The sequence below is a fragment of the Euleptes europaea genome, chromosome 19 (assembly GCF_029931775.1).
Source record: "Euleptes europaea isolate rEulEur1 chromosome 19, rEulEur1.hap1, whole genome shotgun sequence".
NCBI classification, from domain to species: domain Eukaryota; kingdom Metazoa; phylum Chordata; class Lepidosauria; order Squamata; family Sphaerodactylidae; genus Euleptes; species Euleptes europaea.
In genome coordinates, this window is record NC_079330.1 from 14,273,840 (window position 1) to 14,299,999 (window position 26,160).

A 26,160-nucleotide genomic window follows, 5' to 3' on the forward strand; every position below is an offset into this window, starting at 1 on the left:
AACCTTATGTAGCAGCTCCCCAGTTCCGCCCCCCTCCCGCTCATGAGATTCCTACCGTAGTAGGAGGGGATACCCATTTGGAAATATCCAAGGTTTTAGGTTCCAAATGGAAGAAAGGGAAACTGTTTTACTTTGTTCGCTGGAAAAACCTTGGCTCCGCTCATGACGAATGGGTGGCCGCACCCCACATGGCAGCTCCTCGCTTGGTCCGAGAATTCCACCTCGCTTATCCCGATAAGCCTCGTCCTCTCGGAGGGGGGCCTTAAGGGGGGCAGAATGTGAGGGTCTCTGTCTTTGTGTCTCTGCTTTCCATCACCTGCGGTGTTATCAGTGAACTCGTAAAAGCAGTTCACACCTTCTGGTCTCAGGCGCCAGGCCTGATGGCCCATGTATCTTCCCCCCCGCTGTTCTTCCTGCCAGTACTCCCTCAGGCCGGTGCGGCCTTGGAAGTGTGATAGCCGCACCTGACTTCCTGGGATCCGTCTGATGTTTTGTATTATGCCAAGCTTGTAACTTCCCATAACAATAAGTGTGAACCCCAGTGCCCCAGTGCCCTGGAGTCAATATATTCTGTAAACCCGTATAGCCCCTCACTTGCAACTTTCTACCTGTGCCTGTCTCATCTCCTGAAGGCTTCAATAAATCTATTGTTTCTGTATCAACGTCTGAGCAACTGATTTGGAGAAGCAAACTCAGAGAGGGGGATCTCTCACATTATTTAGATTTATGGGCCATCTGACACCAGGAGCTTGGAGCATGCTACAGTACAAGCATGTGCACATATGCACATGCATGCAGTTTTCAGGCTGGGAAACAGCCATGCAGATGAAGGACAGAGCTATACACCCAAGGGCAGACTTCATTATCAATCCACAATAGCTGACATTAGCATCGGTCATCAAAGTGAGAGGCTGCCTTTTCTTTCTCCCTTTGGGGATGGCACACCACTGCATTTGGGATGGTGTTCTTGCGAGAGACATCCCTGCTGCTACCCTGACACTGGGTGAATCGATGCTCAACAAAAGCGAGGGAAAGAAGAAACTGGCCTAGGGCACAGAGTAACACTGCATACCCCAGATAGGTCACGATAGGTTGTCGTGCTGGTCCTGGCTCATTGTCTGACTCAACATGCAAGAATGAGTCTCCGCCCACACTGACCCAAGAGCACCCCAGAGAGGAAATCCAAACCAACATGCCCTTGTTGCATTCGGTTGCCAAGAGGCAAACAAGCTTAAGCACCAGGGGAAAAGACCCGCCCCTCCTAAAACTGCTTTCTTGAATGCAAATAATTTTGACAGGTGCACTGGAAAGTACCCCAGCTCGAAACAGGTAGGCAGCAGAATCCTGAAGGATTCTAGGGGGGGGGAATCACACATACATTAATGTGATACCAAATCCTAAAGCTACTTGATGGAAACCAGGGGATTAAATCAGCAAGGTCCGGCTAGGCCAGGAAAGGTGAGATTTGTTGTGGAAAATCCAAGCAGCTTAACCTCTGCAAGCCTGAATTAATGACTTTAAATTACTTTATCTCTGGCGCTCCTTGCAGCAGAAGGAAGAGAAAATGGCTCCATGGGGGTCTTGATTCACTCAATTTCTACTTGTCAGATTTTGAGGCAAGTTACAGATTCCAAACACGTCCGCCAGGGCTAACTGCAAGGTTAAGTACACTCGCCCCTGGGCATCCCAAGGAGACCAGAAAGAGTTTCATCCGTCTTCCGTTTTCAAGTGGGTACTTTTATTTGGGATTTCTTGTGGGCCTGTCCTTTGTATTGACCAACCAGAGAAGAAGAAGAGTTGGTTTATCTATGCCAATTTTCTCTGCCACTTAAGGCGGAATCAGGCCGGCTTACAATCACCTTCCCTTCCCCTCTCCACAACAGACACCCTGTGAGGCAGGTGGGGCTGAGAGAGCTCTAAGAGCTGTGACTAGCCCAAGGTCACCCAGCTGGCTTAGTGTGGAGGAGTGGGTAAACAAATCCAGTTCATCAGATTAGCCTCCGCCACTCATGTGGAGGAGTGGGGAATCAAACCCGGTTCTCCAGATCAGACTCCACTGCTCCAAACCACTGCTCTTAACCACTATGCCATGCTGGCTCTACGACTGACCCAAAGCTAGTCATCAAGCTCTCTGGCCAAGCAAGGATTTGACCTGGGTTTCCCACATCCAAACCCACATTTTCCCTCTCCACCTTATTCCCTGAACTCCAGGCAGCAAGGAAAGTGGACACAAGAGGCATCTTTATGATGGGAATTTTGAGCAGTTTCAACTTTTGTGGACTTTTTTGGCAGTTTTATTGCATTTATTATTAGTTTTTAATCACACTTTATTGTATATTTAAAAAAATTGTACTCCACCTTGAGTTTTAGCGAGAAAATGGAATATAAATAAAGTGCATTCATAAATAAATGTAAACCAACTGATCTGTTTCAAATTGCTGATGGTATAAATCAGGGGTCCTCAAACTATGGCCCGCGGGCCGGATCCGGCCCGTCAGGGTCCTGAACCCGGCCCCCTCATCCCTCCGGAGCCGCCGCCGCGCCCGTTCCTTCCCCAAACTAAGGCGGCAGTTCGCCATATAAAGCATCGGTGGCAGCCGCGGAGCGGCGACACCTGCGCCAACCTGGGAGCTGCTGCCGCCGCCTCTGCGCCTTCCCCACCACGGCTGCCCTGAAGAGCCGCCGCCTTCCTTTCCCCAGGAAGGCAGGCGCGCGCGGCTCGGGTGACGGGAGGCACCGCCTCGGACTGCAATGTGCCCCTCGCTGCCGCTGCTCCTCCTGCCACAGCAGCAGCCGCCGCAGCCCTGAAGGAGCCATGCCGGGCTGGAAGAAGAACATCCCCGTCTGCCTGCGAGGCGAGTGAGCGCCGGGGCCCCCGTGCGGGGGGCTTGGGTGGCAGCGCCTCCGGGGAGGGGAGGGCTGAGAGACCCCCGTCTCCCGGTGGCCTCCTCCCGCACCCTTCCCCTCAGGCGCTCTTTGCCAAGTAGGGCCAGCCCAGCCCACCTCCCGCTCCAGGAGGCGGGAAAGGAGGGTGTGCGGCGGCGGCGAGGGGGTCTCTCAGCACAGCGAAGGGGGGAGTGTCGGCCATGGAGAGGCACCTGGGGGAGGGGCGGCACGTCCTCCTGCCGCAAGTTAACTTTTCTTTGCCTGGGCGCCTGGCTGCCTTCCCCTTTGGGCGGTGGGGGGGGAGCGGCCGGCCCCCAACAGTGTTTGAGGGACAGTGAACTGGCCCCGTTTAAAAAGTTTGAGGACCCCTGGTGTAAATTATCCAAGGCACTGACACAGATGCAGATATTTATCCCACCAAATTTCCCTGGGAAAGACTTGTTAAGTGCCAGTCTTCTGCATTTATATACAGATGGACAAGCTGTTTTGCCTTTTCTATTTCTGAAATGTTACTGTCCTGATAAAAATCAGAGTGGATTTTCCTTTCCAGGGCATCAACAAAAAACTTGCCAGGACCATTAAGAAATTAGCTGGCTAAGACACTGGGTTTATTGCTTGTTTTTTCCCCTGTGAAGTCACAGCTGACTTATGGCAACTCCTGGGGTTTCCAAGGCAAAAGACATCCAGAGGTCGTGACCCTGGACTTCTTTAGTGGTCCCCCATCCAACCAGGGCCGAACCTGCTTAGCTTCCAAGATCTGACCAGATCAGGCTAACCTGGGCCATCCAGGTCAGGGCAGGACATTGTTAGGACCTTGATAACTTTGGCATTTATTTTTAAATACGATTCAAGCTAAAGGGTTCAGTCCTAGTAGCCCTGGATGAAAGAACTTTTGAAACAATGGTAAAAGGTAAAGCACCGGTTCATTACTGACCCATGGGGATGACGCTACATCACAACGTTTACTAGGCAGACTATGCTTATGGGGTGGTTTGCCATTGCCTTCCTCAGTCGTCTACACTTTACCCCCAGCAACCTAAAAAAATCATACTAATCAGCGCAACCTGTGATTACTACAGGTTGCAGAATCCAGCTTTTCTTGGTGGAAAATCTGGATTATTTCGGTACTGGGTTTTACAGCCCTGGGGCAGGGTGAGAGGAGATTTTGGAAGAATGAAGATGATATGCTACAAACAGACCACACTAGGAAGCCAGAACAGAATGTGACCCGGAGGCTTATGGGTGTTCTCCATTGGCTAGTGGAAAAAGGTCATCCCACTGATGTCTGATTTAGCTGAACGCCAGTGTTCTGACTACCTGTGGTGGAGTCTGATCTGGAGAACCGGGTTTGATTCCCCACTCCTCCTCATGAGCGGCGGAGGCCAATCTGGCAAACTGGATTTGTTTCCCGGATCTGGAGAACCGGGTTTGACCCTCCACTCCTTCACATGAGCGGCAGAGGCTAATCTGGTGAACTGGATTTGTTTCCCCACTCCTCCACATGAAGCCAGCTGGGTGACCTTGGGCTAGTCACAGTTCTCTCAGCCCCACCCACCTCACAGGGTGTCTGTTGTGGGGAGGGGAAGGTGATTGTAAGCCGGTTTGATTCTCCCTTAAGTGGTAGAGAAAGTCGGCATATAAAAACCAACTCTTCTTCTTCTCTATCTATCCTGAAAGATCAAATTTTACAACAATATACAAAAACGTGACTCTTTTAAGTCAGGGCAATTTCCAAAGAAAGCTGCAAAAGCACAATGCAGTCAAATCAGGTCTCAGCTCAATCAGGGCAAAAAGCACAAGTATATTGGTTGCCCTGATTGGCCAAATCCCTGCTCTTGGCACTGCTGGAAATTCAGAGCTGAAATAGTATCCTCTGGTTCTAATGTTGTTATTATCCTGAAGGAGTCGGGGCTGCATTTGGAAGAAAACCCTCCAAACGTCCCTACTTGCCAGAGCCTCTATATGTGTGTGTGTGTGTGTGTGTATGTGTGTGTGTTAAGTGCCGTCAAGTAGCTTCCAACTCATGGCGACCCTATGAATCAAAGTCCTCCAAAACGTCCTATCTTTGACAGCCTTGCTCAGATCTTGCAAACTGAGAGCTGTGGCTTCCTTTATATAGAGTCAATCCATCGCTTGTTGAACATATATTCATATGAAGCTGCCTTATACTGAATCAGACCCATGGTCCATCAAAGTCAGTATTGTCTACTCAGACCGGCAGCGGTTCTCCAGGGTCTCAGGCAGAGGTCTTTCATATCACCTACTTGCCTGTAACTGGAGATGCCGGGGATTGAACCTGTGACCTTCTGCATGCCAAACAGATGCTCTACCACTGAGCCACGGTCCCCCCCCTAGAGAACATATGAAGCTGCCTTATACTGAATCAGACCCTTGCTCCATCAAAGTCAGCATTGTCTACTCAGACTGGCAGAGGCTCTCCAGGGTCTCAGGCAGAGGTCTTTCACATCACCTACTTGCCTATAACTGGGGATGCCGGGGATTGAACCTGTGACCTTCTGCATGCCAAGCAGATGCTTTTCAAACTCTTTACCTGCTGCCTTCAACTTTTCCTAGCATGATTGTCTTTTTCAGTGACTCTTCTCTTCTCATAATATGAATCTAACATGGTTAGATTTGGCTTCACAGAGCCTCTATATACAGGGATAGTATACCATGAATATCAAGCGCTAAGAACAGAAGAACACTGCCTTCGTGCCAGGCTTGAGAGCTTGCTGTAGTATCTGCCTGGCCACTTTTTCGCATGATCCTGAAAGACAGTTCTGAAAACTGCACAAACAGTTGATACCAGTGCAAATGCTCCCAAGCACAGCATACACCAAGAACGCCAATGGACGAGAAGGGACTTACACACCCCACCCATGCCCAACGCAGCTACATCCAGGACCACCCCACCAGTGTTCACCTATTACCAGCAACTACACTCATTTTAACAGGAAGCAGGCAAAGGGCAAGAGAGTTTAATAGCACTTAAAATACTGGCAGCTGTTTTAAAAGTAATACCCGCTGCCTCCCCAGAGTGAAAGCTATTACTGAAGTGGGACGGGATTGTATATTAAACAATTCATCCAGCAGCTGCAGGAACACTCCTTGAAGGCTGCCGATGGCGGCTCCATAAAATGAGCTCCACTGGTTAGATTTGGCTTCACAGTATAAGTAATGGGCTCATTTTATCTACAGCGCATTATCCCAATACATCTCCAAGTTAATACCTGGGGAGGCGCTTTGTATGCCGCGCACTAAAAGGCTGTTTTTTAATCTTTCGGCAAAGGCCTCGCCACGTGTTTTATCATCATCATCAGAACTTAGGGTACAGCTCTGATAGAGGGGAACTCGGATGGCCCGCTCTGCCTCTTAAACCACAAATCCAATTTATTAAAAGTCTGGTTTTCGAAGGAACGTTTATCAGCAGTGAAGCACTCTTTATTTTCTTGACTGCAGGATGTCATTTTGTAGTGGTGGGTTGTTGTTGGTTTTTTTTCCCCGGGTTGCCATTTAGCTCTGCCCTTTGAAAAGCAACAGGCGGCTTCTTAAAATCTGGCAAGGGAGAAGAACACAATGCACTCTTCCTGGAAAAGCTGGGGGAGGGAGACCATTTCTGTCCCTGACACCACTGCCAAACCCTAGGTACGGAAGTGAACGCCAACACGTTTCCACCTGGAACCAGTGGACAACGGACTGCTTGTGGTCTATTCACCTCAGAGCACGTTTCCCCCACCTAGGTTAAGTAAAACTTTATGCCAGTCTGCCCTCAAAGTGCTCGCAGAAGGCAATGCTGCCGGAAGCAGAAAGAAAGATGGGTTAGGTTCTTAAATAAGTGTGGGGAAATTTTAAATTTTGAGGGTGAAAGTTGCTAGGGCTGAAGCACCTTTTGAAGCTTCTCGTGGTGGCCAGGAAATCTTAAGAAGAAAAGCTGGTTTTATACCCGGGAGTAGAGTTTTCAGTCTATACCACTTCAGGCTGCTGGTAGGGGACTGAAGACCTGAAGGCTACTCCATATCAAAAACTACAGGCACATTAAAAAAAAAGTTAGCCTGGCAGGAGAAAAGGCTACTTTTCTACATGCAGGGAGCTGGTTGTTTTTATTTTCAAACATGCAATGCTGACTCCAATTCCTGAAAGTCTGAAGTGGTACATTCTAGGAACAGAAAACATAATGATTGTGTATGCTGACTCTCGGCAGTCTGTGGGAAAGGCTAGTAAGGAAGGCCTCTTGAATGAGACTGAAATATGGGGCAACACAGTTTGAAGATAATTCACAGTGAGTAGCCGTGTTAGTATGTCTGCAGTAGTAGAAAAGAGTGGCAATATAGTATTCAACTGGGGTATTTACCAAGTGTCAAAAGGATTGCAGCCACAGATCAAGGGAGTTTAAAACAAGCTTCATTTCAAAAATCTTTAGAAGAGGAGAACAATGAAGAAAGGATGTCTTTCCTGCAGACTGCTCTCTTTCCCTTCAGCTCCTTTCTAGAGTACAGGCTTTGCATGCAAAAGGTCCCAGGGTCATTCAGTCCCTGGCATCTCCAGAAAAAGGACCCAGCAGGCTCCAGGACAGATCTTTCTCTGCCTAGAGAGCCATGCAGTCAGAGGAGGATGCTGAGCTAGACAGACCAATGGTCTCAGCCTGTATAAGATCTCTTCATACACATATAATATATTGGACAAATTAAGACTCCCCCTTGACAGATTTTCTTAGTTTAAGCGAAAGCTGTCTGATGCCCAGGTTGGAGAGCACAGGGCAGGATGGACTTTTCCAGTCTGCAAAACAGACGGTCAAGCACTGCCTTGTTCAGGAGCACAGTTCCTTCCTGGTCCTAATGAGACCGTTGGCCCAGAGATTATTGAGTGTGCATGGTGACTTATTAGAACATGAGCAGCACAAGCTGGGGGGGGGGAGATGAGGTTCCTTCCAGACGCATGTTTCTTACCTCCCATCCTTCCATTTCGAGGCCTCTCTTCCCATATATGTCATAGATGGCTCTTGTCTGTGGGTCACTAAGCACTGAAAAGTAAAACCAAGACAACATTCAGAGCCTGCAGCATCCAAGGCGGAGTTCAAGCAGAAGCGCACCACGCTTCACGTCAAACCAGATCAACAAGAACCCACAGCCAGTCCTGGCTGAGTGCCAAGTGTACGCTTGTTTGAAAACACTTGTCACGTTCACCGATTTACCTTCCTGAGTGCATACACTTCAGCGTGTGAAAGCAGCCGTGCGGTGAGCTCTGAGTGCACTCTGGAGCTGGTTTCTCAAAAGGCGGTTTTGCCAACAGGTGAAGAGTTCCCCTTCCCCAACCCTCACCCATTTTAGGTTCTCCCTTGGCTTTTTCTCTCCCCCTTCAAAGATCGTTCCCATGCATCCCAAGGCCTAATTAAGAACGCTGTAAATGATTCCACCCACGTTCAAGCCTAATGGGAGGAAAGAAATGCTGACCATTCAGAAAACACCGGAGCCAAATTTCTTTAGCTAATCTCTGGGATTTAATAAGAAATCATTTATTCACCATTTCGCTTTAGCTTCCCCTCTGGGCCAAACCGCTGGGCGACAAGTCTGCTGCTGCTGCAGTTTTCGCTGCAGAAAAAAAAATCTGGCCAGTTCCTAATTCGCTTAAGTTTTTATTTGCTTCGCCCCAAATCTCCAAAAATGCTGCAAACAAACTATCAATAATTCACACGCATGCAAGATTCATTCAGCCAAACCCAGATAACGGAATATAAACAGGAGGGCAACCGTTTCAATCAAAACCTTAGCGGAAATGCACTCCGGTCCATCTGCCTACGACTGCAGAACTAAAAATCTGGTGAGATCACATTATTTCAGAGATGCAGATTCATCACCCAGCACACTCCGAGTTTTCCAGAGGCCATTAACGTCTAAATTTTCAGCAAAAAACCCTTTAAACCGAGATACAAGATAAGCTTTTATAGGAGATTGGAAAAAGTCTTTATTTCGGAGAAGAGCATCTTCCGCGATACTTAGTTAGTCTAATTATAGGAGAATTGCATGCAGAGCTTCACAAACAGCCTCTCGAATGAATTATAGCCCATGCTTTCTCTGGTGGAAGAAATTCTCATCTCGGCTATAATCCCTCACAGAAAGCAAAACCAGCTTGATGGGAAGCACTTACAGTTATGACTCCTTCGGATGACAATTTCAGTGCTGACACAGTTGGATCTTTTTAAAATTTCCTTTACAGATCATGAACTTCTGTCTACGCGACATGGGGGGAAAAAACCTGGTGTCCCTGTTCTCTGATTACACATCATCTTTGCATCCCGTGCCAAAAAAACTCACCAGGGAGTCTGGCGTTCACAATAAGGCCCTAGATTAGGGCGGAAGGATGCTGCTGGGCTCACAGCACTCAACTGGGAGTCAGGAGGTCTTGATTTCCAGCCAAAGTCCATGACAGATCCCCTGTATCAATCTGAGTACCTTTCTATGCTGCTTTTTTTTTTTTTTTTTTTGCCAAGGGTCAACCTGAATCAGCATCGGCATTTAGCTAGTGAAGGGCTCTGTGGTTATAATGTTTGCAAATGGTATGGAGGTCTTTGCAGAGTGTTCTTGGCTAAATGACTTACAGACGTGACCTGACTGCAAAATTCTGCCAATACACATGGTGCTGTTATCTGGTAGGTGCCAAGAACTGGAGGCGTGTGACAATAATAACCCATATGGCGAGTGGACAGTGTCAGACTTTTGATTTTACAACTATCTTATAAGGGTATTATTACCGTCATCACCGGGGTCCAAGGCATATCTTTGGCCTCTAATGGACCCAGTCTTCTGACTTTAGGGACTGCTCCAAGACTATAAAAAGCAGGCTTGGGAACAGAAACCTACATTTATGACAGAAGAACTCTGGGCTGATCAGAATAGATAAAAGTCCAGGGGCTGTGTAGGATGAGGGGCCTGGAAACTGGCCCAGTAGCCTAGGGGTCACCTCACTCTATTACCCCCTGTTCCTGAGATTCAGCCAGTTGCTTCAGCTCCCCTGGAGATGTTCCAGGTTGGCCCGCAAGAAAAAGGGATTCACTGCTAACTTCCTTTCATAGATTCTAACAAATGAAGAAGAGTTGGTTTTTATATGCCGACTTTCTCTACCACTTAAGGGAGACTCAAACCGGCTTACAGTCACCTTCCCTTCCCCTCCCCACAACAGAGTGTGACTTGCCCAAGGTCACCCAGCTGGCTTCGTGTGTAGGAGTGGGAAAATAAATCCAGTCCACCAGATTAGCCTCCGCTGCTCATGTGGAGGAGTGGCGAATCAAACCCGGTTCTTCAGATCAGAGTCCACCACTCCAAACCACCGCTCTTAACCACTACACCATGCCGGTGTAGTGGTTAACAGCGGTGGACTCTAATCTGGTGAACCACGTTGGTTTCCCCAGTCCTCCACAAGAAGCCTGCTGGGTAACCTTGGGCCAGTCACAGTTCTCTCTGAACTCTCTCAGCCCCACCTATCTCACAAAGTGTCTGTTGTGGGGAGAGGAGGGGATTGTGATTGTAAGACGCTTTGAGACTCCTTAAGGTAGAGAAAAGTGGGGTATAAAAACCAACTCTTCTTCAAAACCTGCCTTCCCCAACAGCAACACCCATGGCTGATATGTGGTACTGTGCGGGTTGTGGACTGTAATAAAGGTTGACGATCATGATTTGTGGTATATGGAGGTCTGCTGATACCATTTGTTGAAACCTTGGGACTACTGGACGAGGGAACTGTTTCTGCCCCACCTGCATCCAAGTTAGCAGCAGCTCCATTTGAACAGAGCATGAACAGTGACAGCTAAAGACAGAGCTAACCTGCTTCAAAAGGAAGAACAGATTGAGCGCTGCCTAAGGAAGGAGCACAGCTCCTCCTGCACTTCTCGCCTTCCAGGACAGGCAACCTAATAACAGGAAGGATACCGTTTGCAGGCTTACAAGATGGCTAAGTCATAAGAACATCAGAAAAGCCCTGCTGGATCAGACCAAGGCCCATCAAGTCCAGCAGTCTGTTCACATGGTGGCTAACCAGGGGCCTCTAGGAAGCCCACAAGCAAGACAACTGCAGCAGCATCCTGCCTGTGGTCTTAAGCACCTAATATAATAGACATGCTTGTAAGAACATAAGAAAAGCCATGCTGGATCAGGCCAAGGCCCATCAAGTCCAGCTCCCCTCTTAAAGCCTTCCAAGTTGGCAGCCATCACCACATCCTGGACAGGGAGTTCCACAAGTTAACTATGCGTTGTGTAAAGAAATATTTCCTTTTATCAGTTTTGAATCTCTCACCCTCCCGCTTCAGCAGATGATCTCACGTTCTAGTATTACAAGAGTCGGAGAAAAGCTTCTCCCTGTCCACTCTCTCCAAACCATGCATAATTTTATAGACCTCTATCATGTCTCCCCTTAACCACCTTCTTTCCAGGCCAAACAGCCCTAAGCGTTTTAACCACTCCTCATAGGGCAGTTGCTCTAGTCCCCTGATCATTTTGGTTGCTCTTTTCTGCACCTTCTCAAGCTCTGCAATTTCCTTTTTTTAGGTGTGGTGACCAGTCCCAGGCTCCTCCAGACTGTATTCAAAATACAAGACTGTCCAAGCAGACTCTTATTTAGTTGCGTATCGGGTATTCCCCAAACACACAAAAGTTTTCACCTCATTTGGCAAATACTTATAGTTCAAGCATCGATTCTCAGGAATGAGAAGTGCAAAAAAAAAAAAAATCAACTGTCACCTCTAAAGGGGAGGGTAGGGGGGAACTTCACTCTCTGGACTCTAAGACGTGCCAGCTAGAAAAGCCAATATCGGCGGCTGGACCGACAGCAGCTGCAAATCCAAGGCCTGCACTGACCTTCATAAGCCTGATGAAGAAGGTTAAAGAGCTGCTCGGCCTGCCTTTTAAGCTCCGGGTCTCTGTGCTTGTCTGGATGGTACAACATGCACAGCCTGCGATAGGCGGCTTTCAGCTCTTCCTGAGAGGCCTGGAAGAAGAAAAGAAATCCAATTATAGCACAATCAATGCAGTTAAGTCGCTATCATCTTCAGAATCTGCCCTGAAACAGCAACCCATCAGACACACTCCAGCGCATTTCGTGCTACTAAACGGGGAGCATAATGAAACGGTGTTTTAGTTGGGCTTTCCCCCCACACAGCACAGTGTAATAAAACCATCAGTTATGCACGTCGGTATTATTATTAAGCTTTGGCACAGATCATTTTAGCATTTAAAGCCATTCGCATTAATTCTCTCTGTAGTACTCTCAAGAGCCCCCACAAGTTCAGCCAGAACAATGACCCCCCCCCCCAGTTTGGGGGCACACTGGAGAAAAGAATGGCTTGGCTAAAGCCAACTAATGCAGGTGATCTGTTACCAGTGGCAACTAAGACTTACCAGCTTTGGAAGCTTCATGGGAGCTTCTTTTTTGGGGGGAGGAGAGGGAGATAGGGTGATGAGAGCCAGCATGGTGTAGTGGTTAAGGTGTCAGACATGGCCCTGGGAAACCCAGGTTCAAGTCCCCGCTTGTGCCATGGAAGCTTGCTGGGTGACCTTGGGCCAGCCACATATTTTCAGCCCTGACCCTGGCTAGCATTTGGATGGGAGACCTCCAAGGAATACCAGGGGTATGCTGTGGAGGCAGGCAATGGCAAACCACCTCCAAAGGTTTCTTGACTTGAAAACCCAATGGGTTTGCCATAAGTCAGCTGTGACTTGATGGCAAAAAAGAAAACAGTAGGGTGGAGGGTTGCATAAAACAATCTGCTTTTTGTTTCCCCACTCCTACACATGAAGCCAGCTGGGTGACCTTGGGCTAGTCACAGCTCTCTCATCCTCACCTACCTCACAGGGTGTCTGTTGTGGGGAGGGAAAAGGAAGGTGATTGCAAGCCGGTTTGATTCTCCCTTTAGTGGCAGAAAAAGTCGGCATATAAAAACCAACTCTTCCTCTTTTGAATCTGTGGTCAGGCAGGCCTAGAAACATTCACCGACTTCCCTGCAAGGCTGATCCGGCAAAGTAAGATTTCAATCACAGATCATGCTCTGCCACCCCAGCATAACAGAACATGTCACTGACTACATTTCAGGATTCACCAGCTCAACCTGGGCAGAGAAGGGTAGCAGACCCTCTTCGTGCTGTTTATTTTGCTCAGAAAGAATGCTGCACCTTTTTAAAAAATGCTTTCTGTCTCGTAGCATCTGGAAGAACCAGGGAGCAAGCATGCACAGGGAAGGATCTGAAGAATTTCACTGCAAACTCCCATGAGAGGCTGTAATCTTGTGTCTCATAGCACCCCACCACAACTATTCTATAACAAAATGAAGACACCTTTCAAAAACATTCTGAGATACAGAAAGGGCTGTGGCAGGGGGGCTGAAGTCTGGCATTAAGAAAACTCCAACATCCCAGTAGACATATCCAAGTCTTTGGGGTGCTCCTAAATTAGCCCTTTGGGGCCTGGCCAAAATGCTGACGAGACAAAAGAAGAGGGAGAAGAAGGCGAAGGCAACCCATAACTAGCAAAAATGAGTCCCACAACTGTCTGGACAAGGCAACAAGCCTGACTCAGAAGCCTTTATAACAGTTAAAAAGGTAAAGGTAGTCCCCTGTACAAGCACCGGGTCATTCCTGACCCATGGGGTGACATCACTGCCCCAGGATGTGGTGAGGGCTGCCAGCTTGGAGGGCTTTAAGAGGGGAGTGGACATATTCATGGAGGAGAGGGGTATTCATGGCTATTAGTTAGAATGGATACTAGTCATGCTGCATACCTATTCTCTCTAGTATCAGAGGAGCATGCCTATTATTTTGGGTGCAGTGGAACACAGGCAGGATGGTGCTGCTGCAGTCGTCTTGTTTGTGGCTTCCTAGAGGCACCTGGTTGGCCACTGTGTGAACATACTGCTGGACTTGATGGGCCTTGGTCTGATCCAGCAGGGCCTTTCTCATGTTCTTATCACATCCCGACATTTACTAGGCAGACTATGTTTACGGGGTGGTTTGCTAGTGCCTTCCCCAGTCATCTACACTGTACCCCCGGCAAGCTGGGTACTCATTTTACCGACCTCGGAAGGATGGAAGGCTGAGTCAACCTTGAGCCGGCTTCTTGAAACGACTTCCGTCGGGATCGAACTCAGGTCGTGAGAAGAGTTTGGACTGCAGCTTACCACTCTGCACCACAGGGCAGTTATGGCCCACTTAGACCTAGTGGCTGGTCCCCGCTTCCTCCTTTGGCTGACGCGGTGTCCATCATTGCTCAGGACAGGAGTCCAAGGCTCTGTCAGGGTTCAAGTCTCAATAGCCGGCCATTGAGGACACCTCTCGCCATGCTCTGACTTTCCTGTGATGGGATGAAGGCTTTGGCTGATCTCTCACAACAGGGCATTGGGCAGAGATGAACCACAAGGCTAAAGCAACAGTTTCACTCAGTGCCAGTCAGGCCTCATCTGGAATACCATGAGCAGTGTCGGGTGCCACATTTTAAGAGAGACGTTGACAAACCAGAACAGGTTCAGTGAAGATGACTGGGAGTCTGGGGAAACAAGCTATATGAAGGAAGGTCAAATAAACTGGGTATGTTTAGCCTGGAGAAAGCTGGGCAGGGAGAGAGGAAAAGATCACATTCTTCAAATACTTGAAATGGTGTTTCATGAAGAGGGCAAAAACTCATTTCCCTGATACTCCAGAAGGCAAGACTAGATCCAACAGGCTTGAGTTACGGGAAGGTTGGTTTCGGTTGAACATTAGGAAACATTTCCTAATGGTGAGCATGCCTATTACATTAGGTGCTGTGGAACACAGGCATGACAATGCTGCTGCAGTCGTCTTGTTTGTGGGCTTCCTAGAGGCCCCTGGTTGGCCCCTGTGTGAACAGACTGCTGGACTTGACTGGCCTTGGTCTGATCCAGTATGGCTTTCCTTATGTTCTTATGTGAGTGTAGAGATGAGTATGCCCGGGTGTCAGACTTCAGTACCTCGTTGCATCTCAGTAATAGCAAACTTCCCTCCGGACGTTGCAGAGAGTTTAAAGTTTTATTAAGAAAGCAAACGGGTTCAGCATGTCTATTCAAACTTAAGGTCAGAATACAGGTTGGGGAAATACTGGTCATCTTTATAGGGAACGTACAAGACATTTGGTTACATCAATGGTAGGACATGAAAGGGTGAGATGCAGCAGAGTTGTTTTGAATGTGAAAGGATACAAGGTGACAATAAGGAAGCGGTGATTTGCCTCTACTAAACCTCCTGGTGAAATTGACTAGATCTCCGGGCTCCCAGGCATAGTTCCGCCAGAGATCTCACATCGGATCTCTATTGAAACGCTAATGCCTGGCGATCAAAGGAATGAGAAGGGTGGGGGGTGGGGGGTGGGAAGGAGACATGGAGCCTGCTTATCCGGGGCTCGACTGGACGCTCTTGCTGACACTGGGAAAGGTTCCTTTCTCAGTGCACCGATGAGATCAAGGCTGGGAAAGACCTCAGCCAGAGATCTGAGAGACCTGCTGCCAGCCAGGGCAGACACGAGCCAGGTTAACCACTCTTCTGGGCACAGGTTAAGGGTGCTAAGTCTCAAGCTGTAAAAAAATGTCCATTGATTAAAACAGTCTCAGGAACCCCAGCCAGGTTCCTTGAGATTCATTGTAATCAAGAAAGCAGAAGACTGAAAAAAGGCGGCAAAGAGGTAGAGAGATTATCTTGCAAAGACAGAGACTTAAGCCAAATTTTAAACAAAGGCATTCCAAGAACTTATTTTATAGGCCTACGGCAAAAAACAAACAAAAATCCCCAGGGTGAGGGAGAAGTCTTAATTCCTTTTCATCAATGCAGAGGTTTGCCCAGCTGTTTATCTCAGAAACAAAAGGTCAGGGCAATTCACATATAATGCTAATCCTCTCTCAAGAACAAACAGAGTTTATAGGTGGGGGGAATACAAGGCAGGTTGCTGGCGTGCAAAAACTTATATTAAAGTCGGACTTGAACCATTTCTGGAGACAAGTTGCTGCAACCAACAGCTTTCTTCTGCTTCTTATTTAGTTCCTACTTCAATGTCAGAGGAATCAAGTATACCTGCCCAGCTTCCTAAAGACACACAGCCCAGCAAAGGAGTAATTTTTTTTAACTTTCCGCTATCTCTTTCCACTTGCTTGGTTATTAGAATTAAAGTAGATGAGAAGGGAGTGGAATTTCCAGCCGGCAATGACCTTCTTTAATCAAATTAATGATAAATGGCTTAATGTGCTATTGATTAAGTAATAGAAATGAGCAGTTCCATTTTTCACAAATATCATGTTCAATAAAACGTTAGATTGGGCCTTTCATCATAAGTGAATCACTAAGGTCATTGGTTCAATATTTCATGAGTGATAACCCCTCTCCAGCCACCGCAGAAAATACTGACAACATTTCAAATTGTAATGAGATATATAAGTCACTAATAATGATATTTTAAGTTATATTCTTATTACTCAAACTCAAGGCAAAATTAAGAGGCGCGCCATCGTGCTATTCGGAGGATTAAGCACATTCATTTCACATCTCAATCATCTAGTTACATCTTAGCAGGATGTACATCTATTACAGATTAAATGGTCACATTCTAGCAAATTGTCAGAGACCGGGTGTTAAGTGTCGTCCTCTTCCTCTCCTCCCAAGCCCATAAAGTTTAGCAACCTATTATTTTCAAATTAGCCAGTGCACTTCAGAATTGGCTTTGCCCTACAAAAGCTCCAAATGGTGGAAACAAAGACAAAGGAAACCTGGCTTAGGGTCGGTGCAGAATTCCTCAACTTTTGAGAAGCAAAATCAGTTATGGGTCAGAATTATTTTTGTGTGCCTTGCGGTAGGATTCCCCAGCTGCAGAAAGGGTCTCCCAACTGACCCTGTAGACTATCCTTCACTGTCAAGAGATCTGAGAAACTGGGAGGAACAGAGGGATCCTACAAATGATACTATATCTACAAGCCAGTTCCTTTGCTCCATAACCTTAGCATACCCAACGACAAAACCAGGGGGAAGGGGTGGAGCTGTGCAGGTAGGATCTGTCTCACTTCAATAGCTCCCTCTGAGTGTTTGACACCCCTGGTGCAGGAAGTGCTAAGCCACTAAAATGCTGGAAGGCTGGTGAACCATACACCGCCTCAGGACCGGGCCACAAAACTGCTACAGCATTAACAAAAAAATAACCACTTGGTTTTGCAGGGATTCTTCTGAAGTATTTCAGAGATGGGAGAAGCAATTATCACTTGAAATCCCATCCCTGAACTCAGCATTCCTGACTAGAATCGCACAGAAGCCGCACACGGGCTCAATCTTGATTTATGAGCTACCCAATTAAATGATCTGTCATAACTCCCTTCTATTTTAAAAGGACACTGACAAGTCCCATTTCTCAATTCACATATATTTTAAGTTTTCATTATGGTTGGCAAATCTTCTGGGAATCACGGAAGCTACCCTCTCCCACATCTCTTCCAACAACACTGGTTTTTCCCATTTAATAAACATGTTTTTTCCCATGTTCTGAATGGAACCTAAATTAATAGCTATAAAGAGCATCACCTTGACAAAGCATTTTGCCTACACATCCTCTCTGACACTACAGCACTCTGGGAACTGACATCTTTTCTCATAAAACTATAGCAGAACATGTCAAGACAAAGTACACCCTTTCCTTAACAGCAATCATTTTCATCCTTTGTCCCATCAGAAGCTGCCCAAATTTTATAACAGCAGTCATGTTATCACTGACAGATCAATTGATTAGTGAATATATGCCATCATGTGTTGGTCCTTTTACTTTATACATTAGACAATCCCTACACAAAAGAATAAATGGACACACAAATCTGACATTAAAAACCACAATGTTCATAAACCAGAGTAGGGGAACATTTTGACCTTCCAGGACCTACAGTTACTGCTTTAAAGGTTAGTAGCCTCCCCCAAAATAACTTCACAAGTAGGATCAAACAACACAGAAGTGATAAACCAGAATTCATTCACAAATTCAAGACAATGTAGCCTTAAGGGCTTAACAAGGACCTTGGATTCCCATAGGTACTAATGTCTTGCATAACCCATCCCCTAGGGTTGCCAGCTCTGGGTTGTGAAATACCTGGAGATTTTGTGGGTGGAGCCTGAGGAGGGCAGGGTTTTGAGAGGGGAGGGGCTTCAGTGGGGTGTAGTGCCATACAGCGCACCTTCCAAAGTGGCCACTTTCTCCAGGTGAACTGATCTCCATCGCCTGGAGATCAGTTGTAATAGCAGATCTCCAGCCACCATCCAGAGGTTGGCAACCCTACTTACAGATGTTAATTGGTTCTACTATCTTATTTCATCCTGCATTAGATCTGATGTTTATTCTATTCTACTATAGCTGGTTGTGAACATCTCACACCCACTCTAGAACTGCTTGGATCTTGTTTTACACTAACTCTGTTTATAACATGCCCCACACACCCTTTATTTATTCAATCTACTTATCTTTTCCCTTAATTTTGATCTTAGTATGACACTGTTCATGGCCGAATTTGCCATATGAACAGTATCAATAAAGTAAAGTAAATTCTATCTAATTATAAAATTTGTACATTGTTGTTCTGCCCAATCAAGGCCACAAAGGCAGCTAACAATCAAAACATATCATGATGGAGGGTATTTAACCAGGTCTAGTGAATGTACACGTCCATGCATCTGAGGAAGTGAGCTCTGACTCACAGAAGATCATGCTGAATAAGTCTCTAATATGCAATTGGATTCCTGTGTAAAGTTGGATTGTGCAGCCTTTGTTCAAACCCCATCTCAGTCTCTTGCTCTCGATTTCCCATCAATAAAATAGGATTAATTATGACCAACTCACATGGATGTTTGGCACAGAAATCAGAAAATAAGTAGAATGTCCTACACTCCAGGAAGTATTTCTAACACCTGATCTGTGTGTGAGTCTTCATCAAGGTAAAGCTAGTTTACAGTTCAAATAAAAACTTGCTAAGTAAAAAAAATCAGAACCTATTTTGCCAATCACGGCTTTATCAACAAAAAACAGTTTAATTTTCCAGCTGCCATCAAAAACTGGCAATGCTCAATCAAGAAAGGGAGCCAGACCAAAACAGGCAGAGTGGCATAAAACTGGCACCAAGACAAAGCTAAGAACTCAAAGCCGACCACGAGATTTTCTAAAAACAAGCTTCTGGCACACTGTGCATCTGACGATGCTCAAATCACAAGCAACTAATCTGGAGAACCTGGTTTGATTCCCCACTCCTCCACATGAGCAACGGACTCTAATCTGGTGAACCGGGTTCAATTCCCCACTCCTCCACATGAAGCCTACTGGGTGACCTTGTGCCAGTCACAGTTCTTTCCAAACTGTCTCAGCCCCACATACCTCACAAGGTGTCTGTTGTGGGGAGAGAAAGGGAAGGCAATTGTAAGCTGCTTTGAGACTGCTTAGAAGGCAGAGAAAATCGGGGTATAAAAATCAACTCTTCTTCTTCAAAGACCAACATTAGGCATGGACTAAAATGTGGCTTGAGTTGCTAACAGTCATGAGTAGGACAAAGAAAAGAAGGCCATCTGACAAATAAGAAATAAAAATGAGCCTTGCTAATATGCCCGCAGAAATTCCTAACCCACAAAACTGTTTACCAGCCTGCCTGTGCAAACAACTGTATATTAGTCATTTGTAAATCAGGAACAACAACAACAAACCACCAACTCCCCAAATTTACAAAAGCCTCTTGGCCTGGAGGAGATTCTTACTTGCCACGGCAACCCAACAAACAAGTCTACTGCCCTTCTGGGGAAAAGAAAGATCATCAATAAAATAAGTACAAGCCTGGATAAAAACATCTCACTTCTTTCCGCTGCTCTGCTTGCCACCTAAAGAGTGACAATTCCACTTTTTTTAAATTTAGCTAGCTAGACTTGTTAGCCATTTTTCAAAATTCTAAAGCAGCGTACAGCAGATAAAATCCATAAATCATAAATGACTGTGGGTTTAAACCAAAAGATGGATTCAGCAGAGAATGACAGCAGGAAATAAAAATGGTGTAAAAGCTCGATCAGTCGCTCAGATTACAACAGTAGTTTCACAGTTAAAAGCCCTTGTAAAACAGACGGAAGGAAGGAACGTGGAGATGGGTCCAGACTAAGCTCTGGAAGCTCCTGGGAAAGTTAGGGGGAAAGTAATATGCGGAGGTCTACCCGCGAGATGAAAAGCTAAGAAGGGCTCAGTCACAGGGTGGGTGTCCGATGGGCCCAGGCCATTTATGGCTTTAAACACCAAGAACCACACCTTAAACCTGGCAGAGAAACAGTGCAGCTGTTTCAGGATTGGTGTAAAATGTCCATGCCTATTTATACCACACAGCTGCATTCAGCATTAGATGAAGTTTTTGAATAATATTTAAGAGGAGTCCCACACAGAAGGTGGTAGAATAGTTTAACCTCAAGACCACACAGACTTTGTTAACAGGTCTTGGTATTTTAGCAGAAGGTGCAACCAGGGAATCAACAGAAGTTAATAAAAGGCTCCCTGGACCACTGTTGCCACCTGGGAATCCAGGAGCACCAGGTGCTTTCCACACAGGGATGGGCAAACCTGTATTCCCTGTTGCTGATGTGGTGAACCAGGTTGGTTTCCTCGCTCCTACACATGAAGTTAGCTGGGTGACCTTGGGCTAGTCACACTCTTACCACCCCACCTACCTCTCAGGGTGTCTGTTGTGGGGGAGGGGGAGGGAAGGTGATTATAAACTGGTTTGATTCTTCCTTAAGTGGTAGAGAAAGTCGGCATATAACAATCAACTCTTCTTCTAATGGGGCTTCCCACTACTTCCCTGCCCCATGTCCTCCAGGAGCAGCCACCCTCCTTCCCTGGGCCACCAGGGCTTTTGCAATTTATCAAAAAAACAACCCCTACAATGTTGATATAACATTATACCAATACATGTACTAGGTTCACCAAATTCCAAGCTTTCATTTTTTTAATGTCATAGAATCATAAGAGTTGGAAGGGACCACCAGGATCATCTAGTCCAACCCCCTGCACAATGCAGGACATTCACAACTACCTCCCTCCCCACACCCCCAGTGACCCCTACTCCATGCCCAGAAGATGCCCAAGATGCCCACCCTCTCATCATCTGCTTAAGGTCATAGAATCAGCATTGCTGACAGATGGCGATCTAGCCTCTGCTTAAAAACCTCCAGGGAAGGAGAGCTTATCACCTCCCGAGGAAGCCTGTTCCACTGAGGAACCGCTCTAACTGTTAGAAAAACAGTCTCTAGCCCATTCCACTGAGGAGATATGCCTTTCTGCTTATATCTGTGCAAGCGAAGGGGCTAGACTTACCATTTCTAATGAAAGCTGGAAGTTCACAGAACCTGGAACGCATGTCGGCATAACGTTATACTGATATAATGATATTCTAGTGCTGCCTTTTTTAAAGTCCCCCAGAGGCAGTGGGGGAGAAATGACTGCTGTGGAGACAAGGTTAGGGGAAATGGCTGCCACGTAGGTAGGAATCTGAATTTTCCCCACCCATACAGTAGCCATTCAGGCTTTACTGCAATCTTTCCCAAAAGCTCAAGGCAAACCAGGTTTGAGAAAGACTGAAGAAAAGCTGGCACAACCGTAGGAGGTACAGTGCACCACGAATCTATGGAGAAGTGGGGGTGGGGGGAAACCCTGATTCCCAAAGCACTGAACCAAGGCAGATAACCTGTACCAAAATGGTCACAAAGGACGCCCCCTTCATCTGGACAACTACACCACCTTCCAGCATATTTTCTGTTTTGTCTGGATTCAGCCTGAGTTTATTTACCCTCACCGAGGCCTTTATGTGTTACAGGCACAGATTCAGAGTCAGCATAGCCTCGCTTGTGAACAGCTTGTAACATTAGATCTTCACCACATAAACTCTTCAGGTCAAGGCTGCAAAGCTTGTAAAGTCAACACAGGCACGGCTACCACACAACCATCATATTCCTATCCCTTATCAAAATCTGAAAAGTCTGAATGAACTGTTACAGGTTGAGCGCTAGCTATGTCTTTCAGTGGTCTAAATTAATACCATGTTTGAGAAGGAAGATAACCCATTAATGCAGAAAATTAACAACAATCATGGGGAATGCAGAGCAATGGCGGTGGTGGAAAGTGCCGTCAAGTCACAGCTGTCTTATGGGAAACCCATAGGATTTTCAAGGCAAGAGATGTTGGGAGGTAGTTTGCCGTTGCCTGCCTCTGCATAGGCTGAGTTCTGCGAGAATTGTGACTGGCCCAAGGTCATCCAGCAGGCTTCATGTGGAGGAGTGGGGAATCGAACCCAGTTCTCTAGATTAGAGTCTGCCACTCTTAACCACTACACCAAGCTCTCAGAGCAAAGTTAACCTTCTTCATATGGATCAGATTTTAAACAACTTTGGAGAGCCCAGCAGCTAACCTAGACAACTACCCTGCCAGTTTCCCATGTTATAGGCACAAAAAAGGATGGATTTAATAGAATTTCTTCTAGTACTCAGATCTGATACATTCACTTGTGAGCTCCATTTGTTTTATTTGATTATTTCACCTAGATGTAAAAATATGGAGTTTAGTTTTAATGTCAATATGAGCCGTAGTTTGGATTATTAAAGCTTTTGTCCTGGTAAGTGCATTCAGGGCAGTTCATAGAAGAATAAAATCACATAATAATAAATATCAGACAATATTAGTCTTAACCCCACGCAGCCAAACTAAAATTTCATAAGCAGATAATATCAATAAACAGGAGCAGCATAACAAGAGCCAGAAACAGTAAATGCTGCCACCAAATTAAAACAGAACAGCAAAAATCTAAAATAGAACAAGCAATTGGCAAAACAGGGGAACAGTAAAAGCCAGTTGTAAAATTTGGGAGATAAACACCAATCATATTTAAAAGTATCCTCAAAAGCCTTTCAGAACAAACACATTTTCAATCTACTCCAGAAGGCCTGAACTCATTTTGCTAATCTCTCCTCTTAGGGGAAGGGATTCCATAAATGATAAAAATGCTGCACTGCAGTTCCCCCACTCAACCTTATTTCAGATACGGTATGTTCCTGTGGGAAGGCACCATTCATCAATCTCAAGGTTTGCCAGGCTGATATGGGAGGAGGCAATCCTTCAGATGGGGGGCGGGTGACCAAGCCATTTAGAGCTTTAAACATTTAAAAGACCACGTTGAATTAATCCCAGCAACCAACTGGGAGCTATTGTAGATGGCAAAGCACTGGTCTGAAATGGTCATTCAAATCAAGTCCCAGTCAGTACTCCAGTTTTGCACCAGCTGACGTTTCCATATTGTCTTCAGGAGCAGTGCCACTTGGTATGCATGACAGTAGTCTAACCAGGATATTACTAAGGCATACAAGATGGTAGCCAGGTCAATATTATGCAGAAATGGCTGCAGCTCTTGTCTGAAGTCTGACCTGGGGGAAAACTAACTGTCCCTCCAGTGAGGCATCCATGAACAACTCCAAGCTGCATAACTGCTCTTTGAGAGGGAGAGTAACCCCATCCAGAACAGGCTGTGCACCTATTCCCGTATAAGCCTTGCTCCCAAACCCACAGTACTTCTATTTAGTCTGCATTAAGTTGTAATTTATTTAGCTTCAACCAGTTTTTTGCTGCTTCCAAACACTGGTTAATTATTTTCACTGCCTCCCTGGTATTAGATGGAAAAGAGAAATTGAGCTGTGTCACCAGCATACCAATGGCATTTTGCCTTAAACCTCCAGAAGACCCCTCCCAGATGCAATGGAACCTTAAGGTAACCTACAAGCCAAAGGCTACAGTAAAAGTCTTCAAGCAACAGCTTTTGGATTCTGCCCTCCAAAAAGACTGATGACAGAAAAAGAACTGCTAAATGACCCCAATCATATTTCAATGCAGATCAGATTTTGGACCTGAGGGATTCGCAGCTAGCCTTGAGTTTTATCTACTCTTAGGAGAGAGATTCTCTCTTATATCTACAGATGGTTCATAGTTTCATGAAATTCTATTAAAGAGTTCAGCTAATAATGGACAAATGAATTTTCAAAACATGAACAGTCAATACAAGCTATTTATATAATTATGTACAGATAGGATTTGGGAGCTCCATGTTTCCGCTGAGAGAGGTTGGACCTTTGCACTAAGAAAAAAATCACTCATGATTAGCCAATACAATTATAGATATGAAAAGTATTTTATCTGTTTAACATGTATTATTTGTGGGTTTTGTTGCTGAATTTTCCAGTGTTTTCCAACCAATTTTTCTTTTTTGTCTTCTATTTCTTCCATTTTTAATCTCTTCTTGTCTTTTACAATTTTTAACTGCTTATTTTGATAGCTACTGCTTTTAATGTTCCCCCATTATGGATGGGCTAAGGTAAGTTTCATTTGAATTTATTTTTATAAAACATTATTATTAGTAACCTTATTAAGACTGTTAACTGATGGTTTTAAACCACTTTGGGAATGGATCTCAATTTTTAAAAGCTGGGTATTAATCATTCCATCAATAGCAAGTTGGGGGGCATGTCATTCACTACAGCACCAAAACAGATTTTGGAGCACCAAAGATCAAACCCAAGTACAAAGAAAAAATGCTTGCCAAAATACCCCCAATGGGTGCAATCCCCTTAAAAATAGGGGGGAAAATATACTACCTGCCTGATATCCATTAACCTGACTGCAAACTTAAAAGAAAGTGGCTTTTTTTTCTCTTCAGCCTATAGCCAAAAGAGAAGAAGGCAACTGAGGTGATCGCTTCTTCTTTTCACACTTGGGAGAAGTACAATCTTCTGTACCTTCCATTAAACCCCAGGCAGGCTTGCAAAGCAGAGAATCCTCTTGTTGTTTTGCAAATCCCTCCTCAGCTCAGTATGAGGAGTATGAAGGCTGAGGCCATTTCCCCACGCTCTTCCTAGTTTGGAAGAGTTGGGCAAATCCCTGTCCCATACACCAAGCTTCAGGAAATTGCTACTTCTCACGTTCTCCATACTGCTGAAGCAACACCACAATCGCTCCATCATGATGAGCCAAGCAAAACTGGTGACAGCCCCCAGCGTTGCCTGGGCATCAAGAGTTAAACATTCTTAGGAACTGGCTGAAATGGCAAAACTTACCGCATTAATAAATCAAAAAGAAAATGCTGAATTTGTGGGAGAATGGGAGGCATGGACGACATACTTTGTAAATGAACTTAATTTGGGAAACATTAAGGGATATGTTTTGATCTAATTCAAATTCCTTGAAGTAATTAAGATACTAACGTTAAAGAGTAGAGTTTAAGAAAATGATTAAGGTGGTTTATTACAATGAATTAGACATTAAATACAAAGAGAGATATAAGAATATCAAATGGACGGGGGGGAGAGGGGAAGTCAATTATATATATTTGTTTAACGATAAGATAGAAACTGTTTATAGTATATACTATATGAATGGAATGACATAATAGAATGTGAACTAGTTTGAATAATAATATATGTGTGTGTGTGTGTGTATATATATATATAGTATATATATATATATATATATATATATATATATATATATATATATATATATATATAGTGTGTATATATATATATATATATATATATATATATATATATATATATAGTGTATATATATATATAAATAAAAGAGTTAAACATTTTTGGAGGGGGGGGGGCGCAGAACTTGACAGAGGAGATAAGCACCTCCAGACAACAAAAGCAACGAAGAAGCGCTTCTATATATAGCTCAAACAGCCCCCCCCAATGGACACGCTCCTCAAGGGCGGTTAGGGCGGTTATTCATCTCTGACAAGCTCAGCAGAAGGGGGGGGGGCAAAAAAGAGGCGCCTCATCCAGCAGCGTGACCTCGTGCAATACCCGAGGCCCCTGCCCCCTTTGGATTGCATGGCGGCCTGATGACAGCAGCATCCCACGCGGGTCAATGAAGCGGCGGCGGCGGCCGCCATGGCCCTTCTCCCCAGCCGCCGCAACCCATCCCGCCCCTCACACTGGCCACGAAGGGTGAAGGCGCCGCCGCCCCCCAAGCCTCACCTCCCGCCGCACGTTCAGCAGCGAGTAATAGTCCTCGTTGTCCGGCACCTCATCCCCTGAGGAGGCGGCCGCCATCTTGCCGACCTCTCACCCTTCGGGGCGCCTGCGCGAGAAGCGCCGCGGCTCATCGGCCGCCGTCGGCGATCTAGGAACGAAAAGACAAGCGCGAGAGGCCGCCTGCAATAGCGCCCCCTGGAGACATGTCTCGCGGTGGGGAAGAGGG

General features: G+C 45.8%; 1 protein-coding gene across 1 annotated transcript in view; it reads right to left on the bottom strand.

Annotated features, from left to right (window-relative positions):
* The window catches only part of DNAJC11 (DnaJ heat shock protein family (Hsp40) member C11), a 71,411-nt gene extending 45,376 nt beyond the window's left edge, over positions 1–26,035 (bottom strand). Inside the window, exons 1-3 of the mRNA XM_056865104.1 lie at positions 25,938–26,035; positions 11,733–11,862; positions 7,833–7,906 (exon numbers count right to left, since the gene is read on the bottom strand). Of these exons, the coding sequence (XP_056721082.1) occupies positions 7,833–7,906; positions 11,733–11,862; positions 25,938–26,012 (279 nt within the window). The 5' untranslated portion in view covers positions 26,013–26,035. The remainder of the gene's footprint in view (positions 1–7,832; positions 7,907–11,732; positions 11,863–25,937) is intronic.
* Positions 26,036–26,160: the final 125 nt, after the last annotated feature.